Below are 23,183 nucleotides of genomic sequence, written 5' to 3' on the forward strand. Positions count from 1 at the left end.
GCGGCTTTGCCTTTGTCTACTTTTTGACCTGGGGCCAGCGCGAGGTGGCGGCCGCCCACCCGCCCCTCCTCTACGCCGCCCTCCTCCTCCTGCTGCTCTTCCCCGGCGGCCTGCTCTTCCGCGACGCCCGCCTCTTCTTCGGCGGCACGCTGTGGAAGGTGCTGACCCCTGGGCTGCGCCCAGTCTCCTGGGCCGACTTCCTGCTGGCCGATATCCTCACCAGCCTGGCCAAGGCGCTCAGCGACACAGAACGGGCCGTGTGCAACATGATGACGGGAGAGGTGCTGGAGCCGAGCCTGCAGGTAAGGGGTCGGTCTGCCGAGGGGGTGCTGGCAGGGGCAGGGCAGGCGGGGAGGGCGGGGTGGGCTTGGGGTGGGTCCGTCACATGCCGGTGGCACCTGCCGCCTGCCTGCCTGCCTGCCTGCCTCTGAATCATCTCTCCCAATCACCCCCGGCACCCTCCTGACCGTCCCCCTGCCCCCAGCTCACCGCCACCTCCTTGACCCGCCGCCCCGCCCTCGCCCCTCGCCCCGCCCGCCGCCTCCCCGCCCGCAGGCCTGCAGCGACGCCTCCTTCATCATCCCGCTCGGCCTGGCGGCGCCCTACGCCTGGCGCCTGGTGCAGTGCATACGCGTGTACCTGGACACAGGCGCCCGCCCGCAGCTCTTCAACGCGCTCAAATACTCAACAGCCTTTCCGGTGAGGCTGGGGAGGGGGGTGGTGATGCCTGTGTGGTTGTGGTGCATGTGCGGTGTCTGTATGTGTGTGTCTGTGTGTGGCAGGGTGTGATTCCTGATGGGGGCACGAGTCCCGAGGCGCTCACCGCCTGGCAGGCGCACGCGGCATGCCCCCGATGGCCCAGCTCCACCCTACGGTGCACCTTACCCACTCCTGGCTCGCCCTGCCGCCGGCCCGCCCCGTCCAGGTCATCCTGCTGTCTGCGGTGAAGTACCATGTCGCTCACGAGGTGTGGCGCCACACGCTCAAGCCGCTGTGGCTGGGTGCCGCCTTCCTCAACTCCGCCTACTCCTTCTACTGGGATGTGGAGCGGGACTGGGAGATCTCCTGGTTTGGCCAGATGGGTGAGCCGGGGGGGTGTCGCATGGGGGCGCCGCATGGGGGCGTTGGTGTGCGGGTTTGATGAGAGGGTTGGAGCCATGGGATGGGAGGAGGCCTCTTGGCTGGTACGCTCACCAGCGCGCGCCACCAGAGCGCTGCAACCGGCGTTCCCTCCCTCCCCTGCCCCCTCCCCGCCCTCCCCGCCTTGCAGGCGGCGCGCAGCGCGGCGCGGTGGTGCCGTCGCCGGTGCTGCGCGGGCAGCTGCTGTACCGCCGTCCTTTCTACCTCTACCTCATGGCCTCCAACCTCGCCCTGCGCCTGGCCTGGACCTACAAGCTGTCGCCCCACCTGCGCGAGCACCACGTCGTGGTCTTCTTCATCGTGCTGGCAGAGGCCTTTAGGTGCGGGGTCTGTTGCCGCCTTGGGCTGGGGGCTGCCGCGAGGGCTGCCACCGCCTGCCGTGGCCAGCTGCCTGCGCGTGCTGCGTGCATTGGCTACTTGCCCGGCTTCGGCACAGGCTGGCCTGCTGCCCGCCCTCTGACGCCCTGCCCGTCCCTGCCCCGCCTGCCTGCTGCCTGCTGCAGGCGCTTCCAGTGGCTGTTTGTGCGGGTGGAGGTTGAGCTGCGCAAGATCCAGGCCCACCGCCCCGACTTGGGAGTGCTGGTCCCCCAGGCGGGCTACACCACGCACGGCCACAGCAGCGAAGCGGCGGACAGCGGCAGCGAGGAGGAGGGCGGCGAGGTGGCGAGCGGCCTGGGGGCCAAGTCGGCGGCCCGCCTGCTGCCGGTGGTGCCGGGACACGCGGTGGCGGCGCAGCACCGCGCCGCGGGCAAGCTGGGCGGCGGGGCGGCGGAGGTGGAGCTGGGCGCCAGGCTGTGACCCTACTGCAGGCGCCGCCCAGCTTGCGGCATGCAGCAGGACCCCCCCTTGTGAGCCCTTTGGCTCTGTTCTCCCGCTTGCCTGTCGTCATCGCTGTTGTTTCATCTGCTGCGCCGCATGCCAATTGGCTCTTGCATGCCTGGCATGCGGCGCAGCTGCCGTAGGCTGCTTTCGACCCAGCGAGCGCTGTCGGCATGCGGCGCGGCCGCACTGCTGGAACACGGTTCCACTCCAGGCTGGCAGCTGCTTGAGTTTTTTCACGCCTGGCATTTCAAATCATTGACATTGTTGCTGACATCAAGACGATGGGCTGCTCGCCAAGGGATCATTGAACAAGATTGAGGTCATGCCAAAGAGCCTGTTGGCATCCCCAGCCCCCCCCCGCCCCCCCCCGGGCCCCCGCGCCGCTTGCCTTCTGCCGTGGCAACACAGCTGGAGCATACAGGCCGTGACAGGGCCCTCCAGCAGACCTTCTGGGCATGCAGCGCCTTCTGTGCGCTGGCTGGCCGATGGGGCCTCACCCACAGACATCTGCCTACACAGGGGAAGGGGCACTAGGGATGATCACACGCCGCGCGCCAACAGTCACATGCCGCCACCTGGTATCCTCTTGTTGGTCGCTAACAATGCTCTCATTTCTCCGTTCTTGAGCTAGTAAATCCTCCTCCATCTTTCAGAGATACGTTTGGGCTGGGTGGACAGCACACAGCACCAGTTGGAGAGAGACGTCCAAAGCGTCCACTTCAAAAACGGCCCCGCGGAATGCATGTCGGCCTCTCAAGTGCAACGAAAGACACAAAAATGAAACGGGATGGCATGCCCGCGCCCCAGCAGAGCAGAAAGAAGACGAAAGCTGGTGAGTGGCACCGGCGTGCTCCTCAGGGCGCCCCGGCGGTCTGTGGGGCTCCAAAAGGGGCTGAGGTAGCTCCGGCAGGTCATGAAACACAGCTATCGGCCTCCAGGCCCACCCGTCGGGACATGGGGCACATGGTGATGGCCATGTGTAGCCAGGCCATGTTCGGAACTTGCGGTTTCACACGTTGTTGTGCGTGTATCGTCGGGTACCAGGCCCGGATGATGCGGAGAGGCTCTCACCCTGTGGTATAGCCCACGCCGTGCGTTGGGGCGCAGTAATGCGCCGACCCGCTCTTCCGCCGACCCGCCTGGCACCGCGAGACACTCACGGCGCCTCACCCCTGCATGCAGGTGTCTACACATCTGACGTGACATGGGAGGCGCTGGCCTCGGTGTTCCATCTGGTGAGATGGGAAAGGTGCCGCAGGTGGCGCATTCACTGGCTGTAGCGCCGCCACCGCGAACACTGCACCGCCACCCCATCGGTTCCAGCTGCACCCAGCCAGCACTGCCAGTGCGCAGTGTGGGAATGCAGGCTGCCCTGCCTGCCAACCGCGGCGGTGCCGTCGCTGCTGCCGCATGAACATCATCCCCGCCGGTTGGCATCCCCGCCTGCGCTGCAGCCGTGCGCACAGGCGTGCCTGGCGCTCGGGGTCGGTCTGACCATCTTCAAGCGCATCTGCCGCAAGCACGGCCTCCACCAGTGGCCCTACCGCTCCCTCAAGAAGCAGGTGGTCCAGGCAGCTGCCAGAGCCATGCCTGCTGCTTTGTATGCGCTGCGTGCAGCCGTTGTGCAGAGCTGCTCGCCGTGGAGCTGGGGGACGCCACATCAGATAGCTGAATGGGGACACCACGTCAGGTGGCCGAGTCCAGGCAGCCTTGGTATCCCGCTGTTCAAACTTGACTGGCGCCCCCGCCCCGTCATGAATTCAACTCCCGCCTCGCCCATGCCGCGCCTGCAGCGCACCATGTCGCGGGATGGCAAGCTGGAGGGCGCCGATATCCTGCGCATTGTGACAGCCTGCCGGTACCCCAATGTGGGCTCCCAGCAGCAGCAGGCGCGACAGCAGTCATCGCCGCCACTGCCACTGCCAGAGCTCGCCCCACAGCCCCTGCAGCCATCGCCCCTGCAGCGCACAGAGCAGCACCATCACCAGGAGCAGCAGGCTGCCCACGCATCCAATCCAGATGTGGACAGCAGCGGCAGCAGCGGCAGCAAGGTGCATCGGCAGCAGGAAGAGGCGGGAGGCAACCTGGAGGATATCTGCAGCGTTGACAGCCGGCAGCGCAAGCGGCGGGGCTCCCCGCTGCAGCAGCAAGTGCGGCGGCCTCCTTCGCCACCGCAGGCGCAGCAGCCAGACATGCAGGGCACACGGGGTGCTGCCGGGGATAGCAGTCATACCAGACAGCAGGGGCTCGGCGGGGACCGGCCAGCAAGCCGCCTGGATGTCCCGCTGCCTTCTGAGGCAGCGGCTGAGGCAGATGCGGGACCAGAGCAGGACGCCCAGCAGCAGCCGCCGCAGCAGCAGCCAGCAAGCACCCAGACCCTCCCGACAATGCTGCCCGGCCTCTCACTGCTGCTGGGGCCGCAGCTGCCAACACTGCAGGCGGTGACTGCTGCGCTGAGCGGCGCGCAGCATCAGAGTCCAGGCGCAGAACAGGCACCTGCTGCCAGCCAGCTTCAGCAGACAGCAGAGATGCTGAACCAGCTGGCAGACTTCCTGGACGCTCAGGCCAGGGCCGCAGCTGGCGCCGCGCTGGCGGGGCACGTGCAGCGGCAGCAGCAGCAGCCAGCCACGGCGGCCGTGGGAGACGAGCCTTGCACAGCTGCCACTCTGCCAAACATGCGGCAACCTCAACTGCCATCAGCATGGAGTGCCTTCTCGTCTCCCTTCAACCTCCCTGCCGGCCTGCAGCGACAGGGGCAGGCGGCTGCAGCACCGTCGGCAGACCTTCTGATATCCAGCCTCCTCAACAATGCCGGTTGGGCATCAGGCAGCCTGTCACTGCCGCTCTTTGGCACTGGCGGCAGCAGCAGCGGCAGCAGTAATTTATCAGCAGACTCTTCCGTTGCCTCTGCCATGGCTTCACACCTGCAGCTGCATGCCCTGCTGGAAGGGCTGCTGGCTGTCAGTGGCAAGCTGTTCACGCCATCTGACCCCGGCCTGCCGCCACCCATCAGGCGAGAATTGCAGCCAACGGGCGCCAGGCAGCAGAAGTAGGAGGCGGCGGCAACCTTACGGAGCACCATCCAGAATAGAATCAAAGACATCAGCTATTAGACATCCCCACATGGCGCATCTCCTTGCCCTCCTCTGTTTATTTGTACCATGCTGCCTGTTCAAAAAGTAACATGTATGTACATGCATTGAACTCAAGGTCTCTGGCACTTTCCTCTGACCCAATGATGAGAGCAGCATGCCCCCTAGCAGCCCAGCTGCAGCTCGTACACCGCACCAGCCGGCTCCCGGGTCGCCTTGCGCAGCCCCTCGAAGCTGCACCGAGGCCCCAGCAGCGCGCCACGCGCCACTGGTGCCAGCTCCAGGAAGGCAGGGCGCAGCACCGCCGCCGTGCTGCAGGCGGCCGGGAAGCCTTGCAGCAGCTGCAGCTGCTCCTCGCAGCCAATCTGCAGACAAGAAAGCAGGTGCACGAGGGGCGCCATGGGCTAGAGAGGAAGAGGCACTTGAAGAACGACCCGGGAGTGGGTGGGTATAGCTGTGCTAGTACTCACGTCGCATGCAACCATTTGCTTGGCCATACACCCGCCACCCCGGCGCACCTGCTCTTGGTAGTAGCTGTGTACCAGCTCCAACAGCTGCGCAGCGGTGAGCTGCCGCTGCTGGGCGCTGCCCCCACCGGCGGGGCCGCGCCCCACTGCAGCCAGCGGGATGCACCGCGTTTCCAGGCCCAGCTCTCCCCGAGCGTCGCGCGGCAGCAGCAGCGTCAGCTGCCCCACCCCGTGAAGCGCCACAGCCTGCTGCCAGGCGCTGCCGCTCGCCAGGCCCGCCGCGTGCCGCCCCGCTGCGGCGCCGCCGCCTGGTGCAAAGCCGTCGACCGTGGGCCCTGGGGCTGCCTGCTGGACCAAGTCTTGCACCGCCGCCTGGCTGGCGGTGATGCAGCACAGGCTGGCACCCTCCATCTCCTCCTCCTCCTCTTCCGAGTCTGGGATGATGAGCGGATATCTGCAGATGCAAAGAGAGCTAGGGGTGGGTGATGTGGGAAGGGAGCGTCGCTCACACACAGCGAGGGTGCAAGATAGCAAACCACAGCAATGCGCAGCAGAGCAGAGCACAACCGACTCACTCCTCATCTGCAGGCTCCTCGGCAGGCCGCTGCCGCCGCTCCAGCCTGGCAGCTGCGGGCGGGTCCAGAACCGACCACAGCACCCCAGTGAGAAGCTCTGCTGGTGTAGCTGCCAGCTGGTGTGCTGCAGAGGGCACACCATTGGCGGCAGCGCCAGACGGGCCGAACACGGCGCCGCCGCCAGCAGCCTCGCCGCCAGCGCTGCCGCCTGCCAGCTGGCCGAGCATGTGCTGCCGGGCCGCCTTGCTGGAAAGAAGCTCGCTGCTCAGGCCCTGCTGGTGCCGCTGCTGTTGTGCGCCGTCGCTGCCGGCATGGCTGCATGCCTGGCTGCCCGCGTGCCCGCTGTTGCTCGCCAAGATGCTGCCACTGGCGGCTGCCGCCGATGGCAGGTGGCGCGAGGCATCTGCTGACACGGTGAGGCAGCGCTGCTGCTTGCCGCTGCGTAGCGACTGCAGCACCCACCGCGGCGACACAATGCCCACGCCTGCAACGGAGCGGGCAAACGAGGAGCAGAGTTGTAAATCGATACAATTCAGCAGCTCCAAGCAAAATCAGTGGCCGCCACATCACGTAGCGCTCGTGGAAGCCAAGTGCAGGCCAAAGTATGCAGACAAGCAGCACGAATTTTCTGTGAGACCCACCCATGGACAACCACTTCAGAGCTGCCTCTGGCTGGCACACCACGTGCGTCACGCCGCGGCACAGTCCGCCGCCCTCGGCAACTCGCCCGCCTCCCTTCTCTAGCGCAGCACACACGCTGCAGGAGGGTAAGGCACGGGAAGGCGGCAGCGGGGTCAAGCAAGCATAGCTGATCACATGGCTTTATGTTATTTTATTTTATTATGTATTTTTATGTACAGAGATTTGCCAGGAATGCCCCTGCTGCCCCTGCTCACCGCTGTTGTTCCTCTACCGCCAGGCTGGCGTCGCAAACCGCCAGCATCCCAGCAAACACGGCGCCGCCGCCGCCGCTCTCTGCCACCTGCCCAGGCAGCAGCAGGGCATGCGGTAAGGCCTAGGAAGCTGGTGGGACATGGGAAGCGGGAAGGTGGGCGGTGTGTATCACCTGAGAGGATGAGGCCTGGTGCTCGGGAGAGGTCTGAGCACAGCTGCTGCCCACTCGTCCTTCCGGCGCCTCTGCTGTTGCTGCCTGAGCTGGCAGACTGGCGTCTCGTGGCGGCGGCGAGCCTGCAGAGCTGGCAGGTGATGCAGCTGGTGGCACCGTCGAGCCACCGCCAGCCACCACATCAGTGGGAGCCAGTGAGCTGGTGCCTCCAAGAGCCGCCGCTGCTACACCAACAGGAGTGGCGACAGCAGTGGAAGCAGGCTGTTCAAGCCGCTGCCGCTGCTGCTCGGCAGCCGAAGCCTCGGCAGCGCACGCTGCATCCCCATCCTGCCTGCGGTACTTGGCTGGCGGCGCCTCTGCTTCCTCTGAAACTTGAGCCCGCTGCTGCGCAATTGGCTCGTCTTGCTGCGCCACACGCTGCAGGCCCTCGTGCTGCCGTTGCTTCAGAGGCGTGTAGCAGTCCTGCTGTGCCAGCCGGCGCAGGTGCAGCAGCAGCGCATCGCTGCCGCCAGCACTGCCTGGTGCAGCAGGGCTGCCAGCAGGGGCTCCATTGCCCCTCCGGGCAAGATCAGGGCCGCCTTCGGCCGACGGGTCGCCACCTTTCGGCGAGTGCGCAGCAAGAGAGGGCCGTCGGAGCTGCTGGACTTGCTGCTGCTGGCGCAACAGCATCAGCAGCTCGTCTGTACTTCTTGCCTCGGCTGTATGCTCCTGGAATGCGGCATCCGCTGCTTCTTCCGCAATAGCTGATGCCTGCTGTTGCTGCTGCTGCTGCCACTGGCAGGACAGATCCCTCAGCTGCCCTGCAAGCTGGCCTGATGCCAGCGGTTCTGCAGCTGCTGCTGCCGCTGCCGGCGGGCGGGTGGCACTCGCGGCTGGGCCCAGCTGCTGCAGCTGCTGCAGCAGGCCAGTCACATCCCCTTTGCCGTCGGCAGGTGCCACTGCTCCTGCTGCTGCCAGCTGCAAGGTGGCATGCCCTCCCGGTGCCTGGAGGTGCTCTTCTTGCTGCCTGGGGGCTCCTGCCTCCGGCTGCCACGCTGCAGGCGCCGCCCTCAGCCGCTCCAGAAGGTCTGCAGTTGAGACGGCGGCAGCAGCCACCTGCGTCAGTCCATCCTGCTGCCTTCCGCCGCCTGCCCCAGCTGCCTGCTGCAGCGGAGCCAGCAGGTCGGCAGTGGCAGGAGCCTGTTGGCGGTGCTGCTGATGCTGAGGCTCCTGCAGCTGATTCACAGCAGGCGCAGCGCCCGGGGTTGACCCCCGCATCTGCTCCAAGAGCTCTGCTGTGGCCAGAGTCGCTTCCCGCCGGTGCTGCTGCTCGGGCAGGGGTACGGCTGGCGGCACTGCTGCCGCTGCCCTCAGCTGCTGCAAGAGAGCCTGGGTATCGGTTGAGGCAGGCCGCTGCTCCCTGGCTAGTAGCTGGCCTGGCACGAGCAGCGTCCCGCCACCAGTTGCCGACAGGCGCAGCTGCTGCAGCAGCTCTGCGGTGCTTGTGCCCTGCTGCTGCTGCCTTGGCTCCCCTGCTGCTGCCGGTTGCACGATGCTGTTACGGGATGCATCCCCGGCTGCGGCAGCATCCCCAGCTCTGGGTGTGGTGACCGGCTCGCTAAGCTGCTGCTGCTGCTGCTGCTGGGTAGCGGAAGTCTGCAGCATTCGAACTCCAGGCGCTGAAACGCCCTGTAGCTGCACCTCTAGAGCGCCTGGCTGCTCATGCAGCTGCAATCCCGGGCCAGGCTGCGGCTGCGGCTGCGGTCTGGGCTGCCACGGCTGCTGCGCCGGCAGCTGGGCGCTCCGGGGAGGCAGCCCAGCTGTGGAGGCGCGCAGCTGCTGCAGAAGGTCGTCCCCGGGCATGAAGCCTGCCTGGGTCATGGGCAGGCGAGAGTAGTCCGCTTCGGCAGAGCCGCTGTCTGCTGCAGGAGGGTGTTAACCCGACATGGCAGGTCCATCAGCCAGCTCTCTAGTAAAGTGAGGCACCACCGCTCAATGCCAGCTCTCAGAAACCCAAGGGACCACATGCGCTAAGCAGCCCATTCTTCAAACCAGACAAAGCTCAGCAGCAGCTTTGCCACTTGCCTTCCTCCTGGTGCCGCCGCTCCAGCTGAGCGGGCAGCGCGGCCGCCGCGGCCGCCGCCGGACGTGAAATGGCCGCCTGCGACACCCCCGCCCCCGCCTCGGCCGCCTGCCAGCGCACGCTGCCCTGCAGGCTGTGCTTCACGGAAGGGGACTGCGTGTGCAGGGAGGCTGCGGCCTGGGCCTGTCCGAAGCTGGCGAGCGGGCGGGAATTGACTGAGCGCCGCAGCGGGTCAGAGAGCGGGCCCTCCTGGACCTGCTGCTGCTGCCGCCCGCGCTGGTCAGCTGGCGCAGCATATGTGTCGGCCACCAGCATGCTGCCTTTGCTAGCCTCCCAGCTCGCTCGCAGCCCGCCGGCCAAGGCGTTGGGTGCGGCCTGCTCCTGGGCGGCGACAGCCGGCGCCGCCAGAGCGAGCAGGTCGGCTGGAAGCTGAAATAGGGACTCGTCCAACCGCTGCCCCGCCGCTGCGCTGTCCATCACCCATCTGCAAGTTGATATAAGGTGTGGTGCCAGCAGTGACCAGAGAGGCCTTTCAGGCAAGCAACGATGCGGGCTGACTGCGGGCCACGGCCAGCAGGCGACATCCAGAGCGAGAGAAATGTGCCTGTCAGGCTCCCGCACTCTCACCTGAGGTCCACAACCTCCAGGCCCCACTTGTGCCGGTTGCGCAGCGCAGACCGAAGCTTGTCTGAAACGGCGCCGCCGCCGCCGCCGCCGCCCGCGGGCGGCAGCAGGGCACTGACCGGCACCGCCAGGTGCGTGCAGCGCCGGGAGAGGTTGGGGGAGTAGCTGCATGCGTGGGATGGAGGGGACGAGCAGCGCGCCGCTCCACAGCTGTCGTAAGGCATCCAGTAGCTGTCGGGGGCGGCGGGCGGCGGCGCAGCTCAAAGTCAGCTTGCTTCTGGGGGCTGACTGCGGCGCTCTTCACCTGCCCCCCGCCCTCTCAATCAGCTGCTGCACCAGGGCGCGCTGCTCCCTCGGCATCGAGGACACACACACGAGCAGGCCGCCGGCCCAGCCGCCCTCCTCCTCGCAGGCGGCCATAGCGTCCTGCTGAATGACAGTACTGCAATCAGCACCCTGGCGAGGCCTAATGCTGCTGCGTGCTCCGCCGTGCTGGGCGATCAAGTGCTGATGTTCAGGAAAATTGCTCACCCTGCAATTCAGCAATGCAGGATGCAATGGAACTGCGACGGCAGGTCACAGCATACACCCTGGCCCTGTGCCGGGCAATCACATCGTGCAGAGACCTCCAGCACTTGCTGCAGCTCCTGCAGCAAGCCGTCAGCGCTCTGTCGGAGGCCGCAGATGCACCTGACCCGGACACAAGCAACGCCGAGGCAGGGGAGGAGCTGGGCGCTTGCCTCGCCGCACTGGCGGCAGCGGCGGCGGCAGCGGCGGCAGAGCCAGGGCAGCGGCGAGACCTGCTCCACCAGCAGTTCTATGCATCCTCCGCCTTTCAGGACCTCTCGAATGCACTCCTAACAGGTGAGCTGAGGGGTCAGGCACACGCCACATGGCTCACGGCGCTCTGGACCGCCGCTGACGCCAGTTCAAAGCGGCCCAAGCTGGCACCCTGGCCTGGCAACCCATGTCGTCCCACCAAGCCCCTGCTTGTCCCCGTTGCAGTGGTGGCGCCCGACTGGCTGCCACGCATGGACCAGCAGCAGCGGCATGATCTGTTTGGTGCCTGGTTTGAGCGAGCACCCGCCGCTGCTCTCCTCCCAGCTCTCACCAGGTGCCCTGCTGCTCCCTATAACCCTGCTTGAGCGGTTGAAGCAGCAGTGGGTGAAAGGTGCTGCGCCTGTCACCCCAGGTCTCTCATTCTTTCCTTAACAGCTTCATATGCCCGTTTACTCAAGGAACCGCCTCCCCGCCCGCCCTGTGCCGCAGCCACCTGTCGGCGGTGCAGCCCAGCAGCCTGCCGGCCCGGGGCGGCAGGGCCCACGTCACCGCCGTGTCTGCTGCAGAGGCGGCTGGCATGCTGGCAGAGCGCTTCGCTGCGCCAGCCAGCCCCGGCGTGGCGCAGCTGCTGCGGCACGTTGCAGCAGCTGCTGCAGCGGCAGCCTCTGGGGGTGAAGCCCAGGCCAGCGGTGGCTCCTCGCCAGCGACAGCAGGCGCAGCGCAGCAGGAGGCCCTGGCCGCTGCGCTGGCCTCGGCGCCGGAGCGGGCGGCAGCCGTGCCGTTGGCTGAGCTGCAGCCTGGCTCGTTTGTGCCAACGGTGGCTGGGCAGCTGCTGGAGGCACTGGCAGCTGACAGTTGCCTGCTAGCGATGGAGACAGAGGGACCCCAGCAGGATGACCAGCCGCGGGGCGCAATCGCTGAAGCGGCGGCGGCGGCGGCAGCAGCCACGGCGTTTGTCGCCGACGTGCTCGCTCGCTTCTGCCGGCGCGGCCACCAGCAGCTGGTTGCGGCAGCGCTGCTGCGGCAGCTGCGCCAGGGCGAGCAGCCGCCATCGACTGAATCCGGGCGGCAGCTGGCCAGCGGCATCGTCGCTGCCATGCCAGATTCGGCGGCGCTAGACAAGCTGCTGGAAGCTGCCCTGAAGCAGGCGGCGGCAGCCGCAGTACCAGTGCAAGCGGTAGCAGCACCAGCACAGGATGCAGGAGGCGAGGTTGGCTCAGAGCCATCCCTACCAGCCGCACTCTTGGCGCTGGATGCACCCCCCGCCTCCGACCCGGCAGCACAGGCCGCGGCGGCGGTGCTCTCCAGCCTGCTGCCTCCGGCGGTGTGGCGGGCCCGTGCCGACGCCCGGCTGCTGCTCACCGTCAAGCTGCTGGTGCAGCAGCAGCGACGCCTGCTGCCGCTGCCCGCGCTGCGCGGCCTGCTCCTCTTCCTGCAGCGCCAGCCCGCGGCGGCCGGTGCTGCCGCCACCACGGCCAGCGACGGTGGCTCCAGCGGCGGTTGGCTGCCCGAGGCGGCTGCGCGAGTGGCTCAGCTGTGGGGGGACCCTTCGGCGGTGCAGCGCCTGTCGTCGCAGCAGCAGGCGTACCTGACGGCGGCGCTGTGCTGCAGCCTGCGCATGCTGGAGCGGCGGGAGCTGGAGGGGCACCCCCAGCTGCTGCAGCTGCTGCTGGCGGGCATCACCGCCCGCCTGGACAGCCCGCTGCTGGTGAGCGGCCCGCCCTGTTGTACCGCAATACTTGCGGAGCAGCTGCGGCTGCAGTGCTGCCAGCGCCTTATGGGCTGCAGTCCTGCCAGCTCAGCGCTCATGCCAGTGCCCTACCACCAGCCACGCCTGCAGTCCCTCTGATGTATGCCTGCTTCCGTGCCCGTGCCGCAGAGCGTGCGGCGGCAGGCGATGCGGGTGGGCCATTCGCTCTCGGCTCTGCTGGACCCCTCCAAGCCGCCTATGTTTGGAGAGGATGACCCCCAGCTGCAGCAGCTGCTGCCAGAGGAGGCCTGGTACGAGCAGGCGGCGGCAGCAGCAGCGGCGCCCCGGCAGCTGAAGCAGCCGCCGCAAAAGGCTGGTGGTGCCGCCGCCACAGGCGCCCCCGGCGCCACGCCCGGCAAGGGCAGCGGGCGGCAGGAGCGGCGCGAGGCACGGGAGCGTCGGCGGCGCGAGCGGGAGGCGCGGCGGCAGCGGGCGCGGGAGGAGGAGGCCGAGGGGCCTCTCACCGAGACCGACAGCGACGATGAAGTGGGAGGCATCGGCGACAATGCCAGCAGCGTGACGAGCAGCGGTACCGCATGCAGTACCTCCAGCGGCGAGTTCGAGCAGTACGATCTGGAGGAAAGCGACGAGGAGGACCCGGCGCGCAGCCGCCTGCAGGTGGGCGGCAGGGAGGGAGCAATGACTGACATGAAAGACATAGGCACGCAATTTCCCCCCGACTTGCTGTCTTGTCTTCCTGATGCGCCTCTCCCCCACATCCACCACTAGCAGCCCACCCCACACAGACATACACATGCACTCTCTCTCTCTCTTGCACGCGCACACACACCGCCATGGGTGTCTCCCTCCTGTCCGGCTGCAGCTGCGGGACCTGCCCAAGATGCTGCTGAGCAAGGCTGAGGAGGACTGGCGGGGGCAGCTGCGCGCGCTGCGGCACGCCGAGTACCTGATACGGGCCGCGCCCGACGAGCTGGAGCAGTACGCAGGTGCGGTGTAGGCGGTACATGCCGTACACACGGGGGCAGCACGGATTTGGAATGGCGTGGAATGTTGCAGGTCTCCCTCTCGGTGCAGCTGGCTCCAAGCCCAGCACGAGGTAGCACTTCATGCAGTTGCTGGCGGGCGGCGTGAGACTCTGAGAAGCTGCGCCGCCGCCCCGCCGCGCTCTGCTGCAGTGCCCATTGCGCGGGCGCTGGTGCACACCAAGGTGCCGGGGTGGATGGATGAGGAGATGCCAGAGGGGGGCCCGCCCGCCAACATGCAGCGCTTCAGGTGTGGGGCGGGGCAGGCACCCTTGATGCTACCACTCAGCCTGGGCCAGGCCCCTGCATCCGGCACCAGCAGCCAACCAACAACAGCACACCGGCCGGCCGTCTGGCGCCGCCTGCGCTGCTTCGGCATGCCCCTGCAGGGATGTGGTGTCGCTGCTGGCTGGGGCGCCCGAGCCTGCGGGCCTGGCGCTGGCTGCAGAGATGTATGGCCCCAGCATGGGTGAGGACGCTGTGTGTGTGGGTGTGCGTGTGTGTGTGTGCGTGTTTGTGTTCGCAAGCGGTTTGGGTGGGTGGCCGGCCGAGCAGCCCTCATGCTTGACGTCATCCAGTAGTCGCCTGCCCCACTTGTTCCTGCCGTGCCGATGCCCCTGCCTTTGCTGCTGCCTGCTGCCTGCTGCCTGCAGACGTGTACCAGCGGGCCATGATCCTGGATGGCATGGCGGCAGCTGCAGCCGAGATTGCGACCCCCGGGGCCTCCCTGCCGCCGCTCCCGGGCCTGCACACGCAGCAGCAGCGGCAGCTGGGTCAGGGCACGGCGGCAGCAGCCAAGGCGGCGGCAGCAGCGGCGGCCTCGGGACTGACGCCCGAGCAGCAGCGCCTGCTGTCCACCACCGCCGACGGCAGCAAGCGGATCGGCACCGTCACCCGCATCGCCTCGCGCAGCCTGGCGGCGGCGGCGGCAAGGCAGGGCAAGCCCGTGCCGCGCGCCAACAGGTGGGGCCAGCAGCAGCCAGCGCATCACCGCCTCGTGCGGCCCTCACTCTCCCACTTGCCCTGGCCTGCCTGCTCCCGCTTCTCCCTTACTTCGGCCCCGCTCCCTCCCTCCCTGCTCGCCGCTCTTGAAACCAGGTATTTGCCCAGCCACCCCAACCCCTTTCCAACCCCTCCCGCAGGTTCCCTCCCATCGCGCTCAAGTGGGCCGCCGCCCTGCTGCGCCACTGCGACGAGCCGCACCAAGGCGTGGACCTTCTGGGCAGGGACCACTTCCTGTTGGGCAAGCTGCTGGTCACGCTGGGTGAGGGGGAAGGAGGGGTGGCGGCTCTGGGTGGCTGGGCTGGGCGGGTAGGCGGGGAAGCGGGCGGCCGGGTGGGTGGTGGCCTCCCCGTTTGGCCTCCCAGGCAGGGCGGCAGCAGAGCAGCGCTGGTGCGGGCAGAGTGTTCTAGGCCTATGCTCCCTGTCCTTCCCCGCCTCCCCCCCCCCTCTCCACATACACACACACGCACACACACACCACCACCACCACCACCCCACCGGACCGCTCTCTGCCACTGCGCAGGCTCCTTTCTGGAGGCCAGCGCGCAGAGCAGCGAGGCCGCCACCTTGGCAGCCGCCACCCTGGAGCTGCTGCGCTGCGAGCGGGTGCACGGCCACCCGGAACCCTACGTGCGCCGCGCCGCGCTGCTGGCGGCGGGGCAGGTGCTTGGCGCGGTCCCGCCGGCCAGGCTGGCTACCGCAATGCTGGGTGCGGCGGCAGGAGGCGCCGGCGGAGCTCCCGCGGTCCTGCCGGCGGCGGTGGCTGCGCGGGATGCCGCGGACGAGGCGCTTGTGAGCCGGCTGGAGTGGCTGCGGCAGTGGGTGGAAAGCGTGGCGGAACAGGACACAGACGACAGCTGCAGGCGAGTCTTGCCATGGCTGGCGGTCGCTTCTTTGGCGGGAGGCCTGTGGTGCTTCGGGGCTGTGATGCGCAGCCAGGCTGCCAGCTTGGTCGCAGTGCTAAGCAAGCCGGGTATGCATGGGTGCCTTGAACGTGGGCAGACGCAGCGGGCAGCCGCAGGGAAACCGTGGCTCGCCATTGCTGCTGGTCGCGCACGCCACCCCATGCATGCCCACCCGCCTCTGCTTTCCCCCCGCTGCAGAATGATGGCCGGCGGCGTGCAGAAGCTGCAAGGCAACCTGGCGGCGGGGGCCCTCCAAGCTCTGGGCAGCAGCCAGCCGGCGTCGCCTCTGGAAAGCGGCTCGCTGCTGCCGCTGCCCCAGGCAGGCGGCGGCGGGCCGGTGGGGCTGCCATCCAGGGGGCTGCGGCTGCCAGACATCCGCCTGCCTTGAGAGGCGCTGCACCCACGCCGAGGTGGCAGCTGGGCGCTGGCTCTGTTGACTGGCGATTGTGTTGTGTTGCATGATTGTACGTTGAGCGGCGCATGCTGCCCTGTGTGAGGCATGGCAGGTGGAACAGAAAGAAAGAATGAGAACAAGTGCGTGTGTCAAAACTGCAGTTATTGCAAAAAATATTGCAATGGCCTCGCTGGCGCTGGGAGGGTTGCGCGGATCACTGGGTTGCCGCACCCGCCTGGGCAGCCGGGAAAGACACCGCTGCCGCCGCTCCTGCCACCCCGCCTGCCTCCTCCTCAGGCTCAGCCGTCCAGCCCTCTGGCTCGCCTTCTGCCAGCTCAGCAGCCAGCTGGACAGCCTCCTGCAGGATACGGGCCGCCACCTGCCGGTTGTGCTGCATGAGCCTGGCCTTGAGCCTGCGGGTCGCCGCGTGAGCCGCTGAGCTGGCGCCGCGCTCAAACAGCCGCAGCAGCGCGGCCGCATAGCTGCCCTCCTCTGGAAGCTCCTCCCCCTCGCCCACCACCTCCTCCTCCTCCTCCTCCTCCTCCTCCTCCTGTGCGTTGCTGCCGTCGCCGCTGCTACCGCTGAGCTCCTGGCCTGCTGTGCTGGCCAAGTATCCAGCAAGGCGCCGCGCCCGCCGCAGCGTGGCTGCACCAGCGTCGTGGCCCACCTCGATCCCACCTCCCAAGCCGCCGCTGCCTGCGTGCTGCTCGCCTCCCTCCTCCTCCTCAGGCACGCCTGCCTCCTCCTGCTCTTCCGAAGGCCCCTCCTGCTCCTCCTCCTCCTCCTCCTCCTTGCTCCAGTGCTCGTCAGAGCTGAATGGGCCGCCGCCGCCCAGCATCACATCTGCATCCATCCACAGGTACTGCTGGGAGTCGAGCCGCGCAGTCTCGGCGATGTCGGGAGATGGGGCGCCGCTGGGCGGCTGGTAGGCTACCACCGCCTGGCGGGAGAGGAAGCTGTAGGCTCCGCGCACCCTGCAGTGGCAGCATCGATGCGCGGCAGACAGCGTCACGGCAGCATGGCGGCAAAGCAGAGGTGTGGGCAGGGTGGGACAAGGGCGGGGCAGGGGGGGGGGCAGGTGGCAGCGATGCACCAGCACAGCAGCGATGGCGGCAGGGTGATGCTCGCGCTGCCATGCCCGCTGGTCTCCCACCCAGCCCCCCACCTGCTATCTGCCACCAGTGGCGTGCCCACGTTGATGGCTGTGGCAATCGTGCTGCTGGTTTTACTGACCAGATATATCTCTGCAATAAGCGAAAGAAGCGCGGAAAGAAAGTTATCAGTTGAAAAAAATGCAGGGCTGTTGCGTGTGGCTCAATGCAACTCGCATTTACATGAGTTGCGGCATGCCTACCTGAGGCAAAGGCGGGCAGGATGGCGCGGCAGCGGGACAAGGTGTCGTAGTAGTCCTGCAGCCTAGCAAGGCAGGCAATACACCTCAGGCAGGAATGGCATGTGCGCCAGGCATGTAGAAGTCATGTAATGTCCACCAGGCAGCCAGCCAGCCCAGCCCAGCCCTGCCCAGCTTGCCGCGCGGCAGTCCCATGCCACAGGGTGCCAGCAGCGCGCACCCGGTACGGCAGGCCGCTGATGTTGCGTGCCACTCCCGCCAGGTGGCGCGGGATGGCCAGCGCCCGCTGGCTCGACACGTGGCCCAGCAGCAGCAGGGACTCGTCGCGGCGCGCCAGCTGGGCCAGCACCGCGGGGTGGGACACCGCCTCAAAGGCAGCAGCGTAGTCTCGCCGCTGAGGGTCCAGGATGCCCTGTTAGGAAAGGAGGAGGGGCGGGGAGGGGCGGAAGGCTGCGGGGATGGTGAGGTGTGGGTGCGGGCCGGTGAAAGCAGCTTCGACAAACCCCAAAGGCTCCAAGATGGCCCTGCCTGGCCGCTCGCTCTCAAAAAACAAAAATCCTCTGCTTACCTGGATGCACAGGTGGCGGTGGGTGTGGCTGCCGCTGAACAGACGGTCGCTGAGGGTGCTGACGTCGGGCGCGGCGCCCGTGCTGCCCTCTGCCCGCCCAAAGCCGGCGCCCGGCGCAAAAGAGGGCAGCCAGGGTGCCAGCGGCGCGATCCAGGGGACGGTGACGGTTCCGGCAGGGCCACGGCTGCTCAGCGCCCACTGCTCCAGCAGCGCTGTGAGGTAGGTGGAGGTGGAGGGAGCCAGCGTCAGCAGCTGCAGGCGGCGCAGCTGCGGCTTCGGCCACCTGTCCCGCCGCTGCCACACGTCCCTGCACGCATGGCGGCGCCGGCGGCGGCGGGGAGCGGGGCCGGGCAGTGTCGAGGTGGCAGGCAGGGGAGGGGCCGCGGCCGCGCAGCGCATGCAGCATGCACAGCGTGGCGACCAGGGCGCCGCCGTGTGTCCCATGGGAGAGCCCCAGGCCAACAGGTTGGGTCCTGGGCCCCAGCACCAACACCAAACATACACACCCGGCACAACGAGCACACCTCCCTGCCGCGCCCACCTGTGCACGCGCTGCATGGCCACGAAGCGCGCCCAGCGCGCGGGCTTGCGCCGCCGCAGCAGGAAGTCTGCGTTGTGCACCACCGCCACAAAGCGCTGGGCCAGGCGGCGGGCGGTGTTGCGCCGTGGCAGGGCGGCGTGCATGAGGGCATCCAGCACGGTGGTGTGGGCCTCTGGAAAGGTCGCCAGGGCAAACACATCGTACTGCAGCAACAGCAGGGTGGCCGACCAACGGCAGGGCGAGGCATGGATTAGTTTGTTGCTGCAGATCGCTGCCGCACGTGGGCTGCGGCGGCGGCCGTTGTGGCGGGGCAGGCTGAGCGTGCCTGATAGGCGTCGTCGAGCACGTTGCCGGCCGGGTAGTGGGCGCCCAGGAACCAGCCCTCCATCACCTCCTGCAGCCCCAAAGCCCACACCGAACACTAAGGACCTTGAATTGCCAGCTGGCAACCACAGGCTCGCACACAAGCTGGAGCCTGGCAGGTGACACCCACCTTGATGCCAAAGATGTTCTTGGTGGGGAGATAGAGAGTCACGTTGCAGCCGGCCGCCTGCGCAAGCAGATGGCTTGCTTTAGTGCTATGGGTGTGGTAGGCGCCTGCGGATCCTGCCACGCGCTGCCGATCAGCAGGGCGAAGCGGCAGCGGCAGCGCACCTGGAAAGCGTACGCCAGGCCCGCCGCCACATCCAGGTGCCACGGCCTGTTGTTGACCACAGCGCAGCGCAGCTGCCGCTGGTCGGGCGCCCTGTGATGCCGACTGCCCTGAGCAGAATCCTGCTGCTGCTCCTCCTCGATAGAGCTGTCCCAGATCTCCAACTCTTCATCAGCACCCTGCTGGCCTACCTCCGCCTGCGCCTCCTCCCCACCACCCTCACCACCCTGCACCTGCTGCTCTGCAGCTGCGGTGCCGCTCCGCTGTTGCTGCTCGTCCCAAGCCTGCTCGCCAGCGCCCTCCTCGCCATCCTCCGCAAAACTGGGCCCCTCCTGGAGCGCCTGCAGCTCTTCTGCCGCTAGCGCTGCCTGCCGCTCTTCTGCCGCTGGCGCCGCCTGCACCTGCTCGTCGCTGTCCCCGGCGCTGCCGCTGCCGCTGCTGCCAACAGCGCTGCCACCACCCTGGTCGGTCGCGCGTGGGTCTGGTGCCGCCAAGCCGGCCTCTGCCGCTGCCTGTGGCTGCTGCTGCATCTGGAGACCATTCTTCTCCAGGATAAGCCTTTGGAAGCTGGCACCAGCCTGCATCAGGGGTGCGGCGGCGGCAGCCTGGTCAAATTGGCGGAGGGGTGCAGGGCTGCCAGCGCTTGCGGCGGCGCGGCGGCTCAGGGCCGGACACATGTCCTAACACAAGTTAGGAGGCCCCCAAGGCCCGCTGGCTGGCTGACGGCATCCCGCATGCAATTCACCCAGGCATACACAGCCGTGACAACCAGGCGGAGCGATGGCAGGGGAGACGGAAGTACTGCACCACGGTGCACCAGCTGGCATGCACATTCGGTTGGCGGGCGGCTGGCGGGCGGCGGCAGCCGCGCCCCACCGCGCTGCGCTGCGCAGGCTGCAGTCGCACCTGCTCGTTGCTTCCGGCTCCCATGGGCTCCTGAAGGGCAGCGCCTGAGTAAAGTACGACGAAAAACAGCAGCGAGAAAGCAGCCACTGGCCTCCAGGGCCCCTGCAATCGATTCCATCTTGCTGTTGCAGACCCTGACCGGCCGCCGGACGACCAGGGAGGGTGCCGCCCCCTGGGCAGCATGGCAACAACAGGGTGCACGCACAAGAGGCGTCGGCACCACAACCACAATAAAAAACAATGACGCATCGCTTTGGGGCGCAAATGCGCCTTTTTAGCAGACATCTCCCGCTGCCGCGCTCGGCCTGCTGTGCCGCAAACGCGACTTGCCGCCAGGTGGCGACAGGGCCTCCCCGCTCTGTGAAATCGTCCAGCCGAGCACATCATGGGGCATCGTGCAGCAATATATTGGCGAGGCAATCCTACGCCTGCTTGCCACAAGAGGCCCCTGTGTCTGCGTCAAAGTGGCGGAGGGTGGTGCACTAGTGCGCTTACACAACTATTAGATCAGTGAAGCATGCCGGGCAGGTGCATGGTGCCGACAGAGGGGAGAGTGTTGTGAGGTATTCCGAGGAGCAATGGGCTAGAGTAGGGGGCGCAGAGGCCTGAGAGGTGTACAGTAGGAAACAAAGGGAACACATACTTCCAATCTGATCCAATGATGCAGCACAACGGCCAGGGCCCCTGCGGCCCTCAGCCTCCAATCTTGACCATGGCGCGGTTCTTGGCGCCCGCCAGCTCAAACATGCCGGCGTGCGCGGCGCGCTTGCGGTCCACCGCCGCCGACACAATGGCGCGCAGGTCGTCGTCCGTGGCGCCCTCCCGCATCGCCTCGCGCAGGCTGACCTCATTGGCGCCAAACAGGCAGACCTTGAGGTTGCCGTCGGCCATCACGCGCAGGCGGTTGCAGTCTGCAGCGATGGGCATGCGCCGAGCATGAGCGGGTGTGGCGGCGACGGCGGTGCGGGTGTCAAGCTGTCGCGGCAGCCCAGGCGCTGCGCCGGCTGGCCGCAGCACGCGGCGCTGGCGCCCCACCTGAGCAGAAGGCTTTGGTCATCGAGGTGATGAAGCTGACGGTGCCGCGGAAGCCGGGGACCTGCGGGGGAAGAGGGACACTGGTGGTTGGCTGGTCGCAGGCAGCCAGGTGCACTAGCAGGAGCACAGGCTAGAAGCACGCGACGACACCCGTGCGCCGCAGAGGAACCGCGCCGGCGCAGCCGTGCAGGGCGAGGCAGCTGTGCAGAGAGGGGAAGGAGGGGTGGGGTGTGCTGGGGTGCAGCGCTCACCCTGAAGTTTTTGGCCACCTCGCCCCGCGGGTCGTCGCACCGCTCCAGCTCCCCAAACCGCGCCTGCACCGCGGCCAGCATGTCCCTGCAGGTGCAGCAGCAGGGGGCAGGGGCCGCCGATCAGCATGTGCAGGTCAGTCCTTGATGCAGCAGCTCACCAAGGTGGGCCAGCATGACACACAGGCCCCGCAACGCCGCCTTGGCAGCCACCCACACCCACACGTCCAAGTGTGTTCATACACACAGACGTGGGTACGCCACGCCCCAGCCAGCCCCCTGCCAGCCCGCCCGCAGGCCCACCCGTAGGGAGCCAGCTTGGGCTCGCTCCACACGTTGCCGTCAAAGGGCATGTACTCGATGAAGCGCACGTTGATGGGGGCGCCCCGCGTCAGCTCCACAAACGCCGGCACCTCGTCCTCGTTCACCCCCCGCATCACCACCACATTCACCTTGACTGCAGGGGTGGAGGGCAAGGTGGAGGGCGGGCGCAGCGGCGCGGTTCAGCGCTGGAGGGTGCGCGTTGATGTGGTGACAAAAGAAGCGGAGTGGAGAGGCAAAGAGGCAGGAGGCTGCTGTTTGGGGAGCAGGCCAGGCCAGCGAGGCAGGCACGCAAGCGCCCCGCAATGGTGCACGCGCCCGGGTCGTAGCCGAGCGCCACCGCCTGCTGGATGGAGGCCAGCACGCGGTCGTGGCCCTGCCGCCGCGTCATCTGCACAAACCGCTCTGGCTGCAGCGTGTCCAGGCTGATGTTGAGCAGGCTGAGACCTGAGGGAGGGTGAGGAGGCGGGGAGGGGATGCGCGATGGTTGGGATGGCGTGCACGGGTGTGTGCGGTTGTTTGGGGGATGGGGGTCAAAGCGATGGGCGAAGAAAGGACAGGCAGCCCATCTGGGCATGGAGCCGCTTGGCCCAGCTGCGCGCAGCGCAGCTTCCACACACCGCCGCAGCGCCCGCCCACCTGCATCCTTGAGCGCCGCCAGCTTGCGCCCCAGCGTCAGGCCATTGCTGGTGATGCCCACGGCACGCATGCCCGGCAGCTGGCTCAGCTGCCCCGTCAGCTCCACCAGGTCTGCAGATGGGGCCCAGGCGTGTGTGCAGGTGTGTGTGCAGGTGTATACACGTGTGCAGGCAAGAGAGGGCGAGGCAGCACGCCAAGGGCGATCGCTCGGCGCCAGAGCAGGGGTCAGAGGAGAGAGGCGCGCGACCAGCGGCGATTCCAGGCGAGGCAGCGCCCTGAAGCCCACCTGGCCGCAGCGTCGGCTCCCCACCCGTCAGCCGGATCTTGTCCACGCCCCCGGCCACAAACAGGCGCGCCTGCAGGCCAATTCCACAGTGGCGGGAGCAGCAGCGGCGTGAGGGCAGGCCCAGCAAGCGCCGCCGCCGCAGCAGCAGCAGGCTGCCACGCCAGCCCACGCTGCCGAGCTTCCTGGGGTTTGCGCAGTCCCATCATATCATCTGCCACCATGGGGCCCTCGCGTGGCGCGGCCCACTCACCACGCGCATCACTTCTTCGGTGCTGAGCAGCTGCCTGCCGGGCGTCAGATCCACGCCCTCCTCGGGCATGCAGTACAGGCAGCGCAGGTTGCACCGCTCGGTCAGGCTGATGCGCAGGTAGGTGTGCATGCGCCTGCAGGGAGTGTTGCAAGAGGGACGGGTGTTGGCGGTCGGCAGGTCGGGTGTGGTGTGGGTGCGGTTGGTTCCTTGTCTGGCATGTGCTTTGTCTAGTGCAGTGGCGTGAGGCGGCGCACGGCGCTGCGGCAGCACACTGGCATCACGCGCTGCTGCCCATGTGTGCAGCCAGGCGTGCGGCGCTTCCTGCCGTGGACGGGCGGCCACCCACCCAAACGTGTCTGTGAGCATTTGCTCCCCGCTGATGTCCTGCCCCCCGCGCCGCACAGCATCCACCACCTCCCGCCAGTCCAGCGTACTGCTGCCGCCCTCGCCGTCGCTCTCCTCTGCCTCTGGCTCCGGGGCCGGCAGGCTGCTCCTGGGCGTGCTGCTGGCAAAGCTGCTGGCAGAGCTGCTGCCGCAGCCGCCACCGCGGCTGCCGCGGAGCTGCGCCGCCACTTGCTGCGGGCTGGGCCAGGCGGCGGCTGGTTCCTGCTGGCATGCTGAGCTGGCAGTGCCGGCCATCTCCTGCAGCCTGCGCCGGTAGGCGTCCTGCTGGCGCTCATCAACGGCAGAGGGGCTGCTGCTCCCGCCGCCATGCTCGCGCTCG

At 67.8% G+C, this 23,183-nt stretch overlaps 6 protein-coding genes across 6 annotated transcripts; 3 read left to right on the plus strand and 3 right to left on the minus strand.

Annotated features, from left to right (window-relative positions):
• Positions 1 to 558: 558 nt before the first annotated feature.
• CHLNCDRAFT_11403 (hypothetical protein) lies at positions 559 to 1,707 on the plus strand (the record flags this gene model as incomplete). Its single annotated transcript, XM_005845241.1, has 4 exons — positions 559 to 699; positions 926 to 1,082; positions 1,271 to 1,460; positions 1,644 to 1,707. Coding segments are annotated over 4 exons (552 nt in total), but the record flags the coding sequence as incomplete, so codon positions are not given.
• A 1,032-nt stretch (positions 1,708 to 2,739) lies between these two features.
• On the plus strand, positions 2,740 to 5,015 carry CHLNCDRAFT_53892 (hypothetical protein; the record flags this gene model as incomplete). Its single annotated transcript, XM_005845242.1, has 5 exons — positions 2,740 to 2,794; positions 3,145 to 3,197; positions 3,417 to 3,524; positions 3,756 to 4,562; positions 4,710 to 5,015. 5 exons carry the CDS (start codon positions 2,740 to 2,742, stop codon positions 5,013 to 5,015), a joined length of 1,329 nt encoding a protein of 442 aa, XP_005845304.1.
• A 203-nt stretch (positions 5,016 to 5,218) lies between these two features.
• CHLNCDRAFT_53893 (hypothetical protein) lies at positions 5,219 to 10,268 on the minus strand (the record flags this gene model as incomplete). The annotated part of the gene is made up of 8 exons (XM_005845367.1): positions 5,219 to 5,419; positions 5,573 to 5,975; positions 6,097 to 6,580; positions 6,738 to 6,853; positions 6,993 to 7,078; positions 9,480 to 9,708; positions 9,852 to 10,013; positions 10,153 to 10,268. 8 exons carry the CDS (start codon positions 10,266 to 10,268, stop codon positions 5,219 to 5,221), a joined length of 1,797 nt encoding a protein of 598 aa, XP_005845429.1.
• Positions 10,269 to 10,879: 611 nt separating this feature from the next.
• CHLNCDRAFT_58612 (hypothetical protein) lies at positions 10,880 to 15,778 on the plus strand (the record flags this gene model as incomplete). The annotated part of the gene is made up of 10 exons (XM_005845243.1): positions 10,880 to 10,962; positions 11,118 to 12,336; positions 12,508 to 12,996; positions 13,202 to 13,325; positions 13,515 to 13,611; positions 13,751 to 13,830; positions 14,015 to 14,324; positions 14,504 to 14,625; positions 14,887 to 15,181; positions 15,467 to 15,778. The coding sequence occupies 10 exons, from the start codon at positions 10,880 to 10,882 to the stop codon at positions 15,654 to 15,656; spliced, it is 3,009 nt and encodes a 1,002-aa protein (XP_005845305.1). The 3' UTR covers positions 15,657 to 15,778.
• Positions 15,779 to 15,876: 98 nt separating this feature from the next.
• CHLNCDRAFT_137046 (hypothetical protein) lies at positions 15,877 to 19,704 on the minus strand (the record flags this gene model as incomplete). Its single annotated transcript, XM_005845368.1, has 10 exons — positions 15,877 to 16,636; positions 16,828 to 16,906; positions 17,017 to 17,071; positions 17,234 to 17,425; positions 17,582 to 17,888; positions 18,123 to 18,325; positions 18,403 to 18,516; positions 18,616 to 18,672; positions 18,777 to 19,352; positions 19,681 to 19,704. The coding sequence occupies 10 exons, from the start codon at positions 19,702 to 19,704 to the stop codon at positions 15,877 to 15,879; spliced, it is 2,367 nt and encodes a 788-aa protein (XP_005845430.1).
• A 669-nt stretch (positions 19,705 to 20,373) lies between these two features.
• Positions 20,374 to 22,825, minus strand: CHLNCDRAFT_49033 (hypothetical protein; the record flags this gene model as incomplete). Its single annotated transcript, XM_005845369.1, has 9 exons — positions 20,374 to 20,591; positions 20,716 to 20,776; positions 20,967 to 21,051; positions 21,267 to 21,420; positions 21,576 to 21,731; positions 21,924 to 22,034; positions 22,210 to 22,279; positions 22,460 to 22,592; positions 22,806 to 22,825. The coding sequence occupies 9 exons, from the start codon at positions 22,823 to 22,825 to the stop codon at positions 20,374 to 20,376; spliced, it is 1,008 nt and encodes a 335-aa protein (XP_005845431.1).
• Between the last annotated feature and the right edge of the window lie 358 nt (positions 22,826 to 23,183).

This window comes from Chlorella variabilis, assembly GCF_000147415.1.
Source record: "Chlorella variabilis unplaced genomic scaffold CHLNCscaffold_18, whole genome shotgun sequence".
Taxonomy (NCBI): Eukaryota; Viridiplantae; Chlorophyta; class Trebouxiophyceae; order Chlorellales; family Chlorellaceae; genus Chlorella; species Chlorella variabilis.